Source organism: Eutrigla gurnardus (genome assembly GCF_963514095.1).
Source record: "Eutrigla gurnardus genome assembly, chromosome: 5".
NCBI lineage: Eukaryota > Metazoa > Chordata > Actinopteri > Perciformes > Triglidae > Eutrigla > Eutrigla gurnardus.
Window position 1 is genome coordinate 28,083,721 of NC_139919.1, and position 6,731 is coordinate 28,090,451.

A 6,731-nucleotide genomic window follows, 5' to 3' on the forward strand; every position below is an offset into this window, starting at 1 on the left:
AGTGCTGCCGTGGCCCCCGCTCAGGTGCGAATCTATTTATCCTCATTAACGAGCGTCTCCCCAAAGTCGGCCAATTAACACGCTGCTCCTAATGAAGCCATTAGCTGTCAGATGAGGTAGAGGCAGCGCTTGTCGTCGGTCCACCGTGTGTGTGTGTGTGTGTGTGTGTTTGTGTGTGTGCAGCCACTCTTGCTGCTAATAAAAGCGAGGGAATTAATGGAGTGAGCGTGTGTGATAATGAGTTAATGTGGAACAAGCAGGACGAGCAGTGATCAGCCCTCTGTCTCAAATGAAGATATCAGACACAGTGATTTACTCTCTCGGTGTCATAAACAGGCCTCTCGCATATACCGTGTGTGTGTGTGTGTGTGTGTGTGTGTGTTTAATGGGCATGCCGGCGGGGTAAGTGGGCTGGTGGAAAACAGCTCCTTTTTCCGAACACATAGCATGCTACGTGGCTCCAACTTCCTTCTTTTTTTTTTTTTTAAACGAGGACCTCTTGACTGCAGGTGTGCAGCCACACGCGACCACTTCACACATCAAAGTTTGCGGAGGAGTGTCGGCCTTCAAAATAACAAAGTGCTGATGTCGCTCGGAGTTCGCGTGCTCCTTTAATGGAGCCGTCATCCTCAGCGCAACCTTAATATGGTTTTAATTGCAAAGACATGAATGCCACAGCCTCGACAGAGAGGAACAATGAGATCACAGAGGCAGCTGTTCCACTGACATCATTTTTTTTTCTTTTTACAATTAATTGCCAATCGACCGAATGTATAAAATTGGATACCAGGTTTCTGGGAGCACTGCAAGATTTGAGACCGCTTATAGCCTGGGATCCCCTTGGCTGGCTGTGGATGTCTTACACCCCCCCACCCTACAAACTGTAGCTGGCATCCCCTGACAGTGTTGGCCAGCTCTGAGGATGTGAAATTGACTTCAGGTTATGCGATTAGTCATGTTGCATATTTTTGACACGCCCTCCCCCTCCTGTCCTCTGTTACCTGCCGTTACCTGCAGAGGTCCTCTGCCCTCCCGTGATCAATTATCAAGTTTGGTCATATTTGCTTTGAAGTCGGTGTCAGTGCCCTGAGCACCAACCTGGAAACGCTATGGATCGCCGTGCAACAAGTGTAAAGAGCATGGATGATTAAACACAGAATTTGTGGGGTGTGAATGCTAAAAATTAGAGATTGAGCAAATTAACGCCTCGCTTATTTTTCTCAGGCTGAGAAAAAGGAGACAGGAAACAACAATCCTCAATCCTTGAGTGTCACTACAGGAAGGTTAAACTTTGGTCAGCACGTATTTATTTAACAGCATACCCACAATGCATCTGCTGTATGTGTTGGCAGCGTGTGAATGTTTGACCTGCGTTTAAAGACTCTGAATATTGCTTTTTAAAAATTACCTTTAGGGGTTCGGTTGCCACGAGGAGATATTTCGGGGAATTTTTGCTAGAAGTGTAAAACACCCAAGTGATGAAATACTACTGTAAAACTTGAAAAATATGCTGACCGTTGACACTACTTTTCATCAGTGCTATGAGAAATATTCAGAAACTTCCATCTGTTTGCAGATTAAATTGCCCACGTGTTTTTATTTTATTATAATTTTGAGTCATTTTAGTTTGTTTTTTTACTTGCAATCACATCCTGAATGTTTTATTGAGCATTTTGTTTCGGCTACACAACTTATTTCCTCTATTCTTTGCATTGTTTTGTGTTTTAAAGCTTAAACATTTTTCAAGCAAAACAGAGAAAAATAAAGAAATTCTTTAGTCGATGTCATCCCAACTGGTAGGCATTAATTATGTAATTAATTTTACTTTATTATGAGGGTCACACATGTAGGCACAGATTTGTTTGGTAGGTTTGGAAACACTTGAAGACAACAGAGTTTAAAGATCAGACCGAACAGAAGAGGTGTGAGAATACACTCTTTACTATATTAGATCATGGTGAGAGGGAGACTTAGAAAATAAAGGAGCGATGTCGAGTGGATCAATTTAGTCCAAAAGTCGTACAGGCACGAGGCCAGCCAGCAGCCGATGTTTATTATTCCCTCTCATGTGGGCTGCGTTCTCTATAGGACATGCAGCCTCCGCTCTCCCCCTCTCCAATTAAAGATAAATGTGCTGTTGAATGTCCTCTCTTTGACCTCCTGCAAGCCAGTTTTACTGCAAACACTACATCACAAACTTTTGGGGTGTTTTTTTTCTCTCCTTTCTCCTTCGATTTGTGCTGATTTAAAGTTCCTCCTCTTTAATGATAATTTGTTTTATTCACTGTTACCGACCTTTGGATTTGCTTTAAAAAGCTTTGTGTGCGTGAGAAAATAACGTTATTAATAAAAGCTTTGGAAAACAATTTATTTGGAAGGATTTTGTTGTTTTTTTTTCTTACACTTTTGACTTCTTAACTTTCCTAAGTCTTTGAAATCCAGATACAGAATCAATTAAAAAAAGAAAGAACAGCAGGTTTGAGATGAGACGCAATTACGAAAAAAAAAAAAGGTGCGAGTCATCCGGTGCCAGTAAACAACCCGTTCATCCCCCCACGCCGCCGCCACCACACGAGCCACTACTCCTGCTCCTCTATTGTCGCTGTCCTGTCTGATGATCAGTCGGCTGTTCCTCACGATCTGAGCCGAGTCATCCAACCTTCAGCGTTTGTTTTTTATTCTGGAGAAATAATCACCTGAAGTTCCTCATTTAATAGCTCTGGAATCTTTCTTTCATCTCGCACCTGTTATATCTTCCTCACTGCCCTGTACACATTTTCTCCAAGTCAATCATTTTTCCCCCCCCCCCCCCACAAGTGACTTATTCATGCGGAGGCATCGGTTACTCTTTGAAGGACGTACTTGGAAGGTGCTGCTGAAGCATCCCGACTCCACACATGAGGCAGTGTGAGGTGGAAGAGGCTCAAGGATACTGCAGTGCTGCTCTGGACCTTGGCTTGCTTTGCTTGTTTGCTCGGCTGCTCGCTCTCCTCCCGTCTGGGGACATCCTCCTCCTCCTACTCCTCCTCCCCCCTTCCCCCACACCCCAACAGAAATCAGGGATTATTTCGAACTAAAATAGATGGATGGAATCAATCAGCCATGGTTTTACTTTTCTCTTCTTCTACATAACCGCCCCCTTTCACCTCCACCCTCACACCCTTTTTCCCTCCCTCCCTGCCTGCCTCCTCCCCTCTCTCTCTCTCTCTGTCTCCCCCACCCCCCTCTCAGGGCTGCAGACTGAGGAGATGCATAAATTCAGATGCATTAGTATTCCAGTCAGGCTCTCCATTTCAAGGCAAGGCCTAGCACCCTTCCGCCTCTCCTCTTCTCCCCTCCTTCACTCTCCCTCTCCAGCTCCAGTTTCTTTTTTTAATTATTTGAATCTTTATGCAGCATTGCATCTACTTATTTCCATCCCTAAATTATTTGTAGGCGTTATGATTTATTTTTTAAGTAATATAGCTCTATTTTGCCCTTGCATGGCCAATTATATGCAGCTATAGTCTTTGAAATGAGATTCATCTGCTTCTGATTGTGTGTGTCTGAGTGTTTGTGTGTGTGTCTGAGTGTGTGTGTGTGTGTGTGTCATTGTGTTTTGCTGTCAGGCCCAGCGGCCCAGGCGATAAATCACGCATGTCTGATTGAGGAGGGCAGAGGGCCCGGACAATAACATTTCAGTGGAGCTGCAGGAGAGAGCGACTCGGTTTACTGTGATCCGTGGAGCCGGCAGACCTGGTCCAAGGTCCTGAACCTCACGATATTTTACAGCTGCTGGTGACATGAGGAACTTGGAAAGAAGTTTCTCTTTGACATGACATTGAAGGGGAGCAAAGGTTACGCTGCTTAAGCATATTTGTATAAATACATAATATTCCTGTAATTATAATTAGTCACAATTTGAAATTGAAACCCATCTTAAAAGGAATGTTGAATAAAAAAAATAATTATACATGTTAATTATTGCTTTCACCTTTTTAATAATAATAATAATAATTAGAATAATAATAATTTTGTATATTTTTTTATTCTAAATATTCAATTTTAATTAATCAGAAGTTGAATTCTGTTTTGGAACAGTGAACAGTTGTAGCAAGAAATTGTTTATTACAACATACATAGTTTATTTCAAAACATAATACAAGCTTTATACTGAAAATAAATAATTACTTGAGCTGTCCTCGAAATTTGGAATAAAACCGCCGAAACAGTTCAATTTTACTGAAAATATTGTTTGTTTTTGTGGTTTTTTTACATTGCTAATTAAGTGCATGAATAACTAAGAGCATTTGTTTAAATTAATGACTTCAAAAGGGTAATATATAAAACTGTACAATATTCAAAAAAATACTTAAGAAATAAACCAATAACAGGAGTATTTAAGATTATAAAATTTTGATACTGAAACGTACAATAAAATTATAGGCAGGTGTATAGCGTCGTCAACCCCTCTTTCTATTCACGGCTCTGTTTTCAGAGTCCACACAGTTTATATGGTCGAAGATGATTGAAATCAGATGAGAGAATTTTATAAATAGCTGTAACTGCGTGTGGCTTCAGAAGCTACAGGCCTTAAGGGAGGAATTGATCAAAACAAAGCCCTCCAAGTGCTATTATGTTGGTGGCAATACCTCTACAACTGGAATGAGGGCCTATATTTGCATATGCAAAATAATAATAATAACAATTACAGATTTGCTAAGAGTATGTTACAAAAAAATAATGAGTGTAAATATAGTGAGAACTAAAGCGTTTTATGAGCCCGAGGGAAGCGTGGAGGTGGACAAACGGCCTCTGGTGCCGCAACGAATCAATTAAGAAAAGTGATATTCTTATTTGTTTCAGTCCGCTGGTCAAACAACACAAGTGTGGAAAAGGAAAAACAACAACACATCAGTCCCGTCGTATCGTTATTACCGAGCTGATGAGAAACGGTGACACAAACCAAAGGCGCTGGCAGGTTATTAGGCACATTTTGTATTTATATCCGTGATGTAGAAAATAATTTGGCGGGCTCCCGAAGTATAATCTGAAATGTGACGGTTGATATGCCGCTATAGAATAATGCCCTCGTGACAGTTAGAAAAAATGACGAAGGCTGGAACGGGTATTCTCTGTTATTGTTATTGTGTTTCAGTGCTGGAGGCATCTGGAGGAGTCTGCACCGGGACGGGCGCGTGCAGGCTTGGAGGTGCCGCCGCCGCGCGCCCCTGCGCTCGAGTGTCTGTGCCGGGGGGATTCCTCCCGGTCCTTCGGTCAGAGATCGTGGCACGAGGAGGCGTCTCCCGCGCTCCCGCTGTGAGAATAGGGTCCCTCGTGCGGCGGCGGCTCTCCCGGCGGCGTCATGCGCTTCTCCTTCTGCCTCCGGTTGCAGAACCACACGCGCACCACCTCCTTCTCCAGCTGCAGCGAGTCCGCCAGCGAGGTGATCTCCGGCGCGGAGGGTTTGGGACACTTGAGAAAGTGCGTCTCCAGGACCCCCTTCACGCTGACCTCGATGGACGTCCTCTTCTTCCTCTTCCTCCCCTGAGCTGCTATCTTGTCTATACTGCTCGCGCTGCCCGTGGTCGAGTCCGCCTCCTCCAGCCACTTGTTCAGCAGCGGCTTTAGTTTGCACATGTTTTTAAAGCTCAGCTGCAGAGCCTCGAACCTGCAGATAGTGGTCTGGGAAAAGACGTTACCGTACAACGTGCCCAGCGCCAAACCCACGTCCGCCTGCGTAAAGCCCAGCTTGATCCTCCGCTGTTTGAACTGCTTGGCAAAGTGCTCCAGCTCGTCCGAAGTCGGCGTCTCCTCGTCGGAGTGGTCGTGGCAGTGGTGCCCGCCGAGGTCGCTGTGCTCGGGGCTGAGCGTGTCCCTGAGGCCCGGGTGCATGCCTTGGCCCTGCGGGTTGGGTGGAGGTGTGAGGCCACCGTGGTCCAGCATGCCGTTGACGGTGAAGCCCGTCTGGGCGTAGATGTTGATCTGCTGAGCGCTGGTGATGGAGGAGTTGTGGGACACCGGAGTCCCCCAGGCTCCCGGGTGGTTACCATGGTTGTTGTGATGAGGAGAGTGATGCGCTACGTGCGGGGAGCGGTGATGGATGATGCCAAGCTGCAGGTCCTCTCGGCCCGGTTTTACGTCCTGCTGCTCCATGGAGGCCGACCAGGGGCTGCCCTCCGACAGGCTGCTCGCCCACTGGTGCCCGAGGGGGTGTCCGTTGCTCTGGACGCTCTGCAGGTAGTCACTCTGGAGGAGTTTCTGGTGTCCTCTGTAGGGGCTAGCAGGCTGCATGGCCTGGCTGTCCGGGTGGATCATGGGACTGGAGCTGAGCAGGGTGTAGGGGCTGGAGGCAGCTGTGGCCATGCTGGCTGCTGAACCCCACTAGTGCTACTGAAGGAAGGGAGCAGCTCAGCCTCTGACATCTCCCTCTCTCTGGAGTCTCGGCAGCGGCCTGGCATTGACTGACAGCCTCCCCCACCACTCACAGCACGACCGAGACGCGGTGACGACGCGCCTCCGCCAATGACGGCCGCGCATGCCCGAGGAGCGTCCCGCCTCTGGGAGAGGAGCCGCGGAGAGGAAAGGGTTACAAGCCAGTCGAACCGGAAGTGAGTCGGGCAACGCTGGTCCAGTGGGTCTGGATGTGGAACGGTATGCGCGTGGAGCGCAGTTCCTGTTTATTAATTAAAGTTTCCAACTGATTTACGCACGAGTTTATTGCCGCTCCTGTCACCCTTGAGCGCGTGCAA

General features: G+C 46.5%; 1 protein-coding gene across 1 annotated transcript; it reads right to left on the minus strand.

The window, feature by feature from the left end:
- Nucleotides 1-4,072: 4,072 nt before the first annotated feature.
- Nucleotides 4,073-6,516, minus strand: LOC311013584 (POU domain, class 3, transcription factor 4-like). Its single transcript, XM_084009698.1, has one exon. The coding sequence runs from the start codon at nt 6,343-6,345 to the stop codon at nt 5,257-5,259; it is 1,089 nt and encodes a 362-aa protein (XP_083865824.1). The 5' UTR covers nt 6,346-6,516; the 3' UTR covers nt 4,073-5,256.
- Between the last annotated feature and the right edge of the window lie 215 nt (nt 6,517-6,731).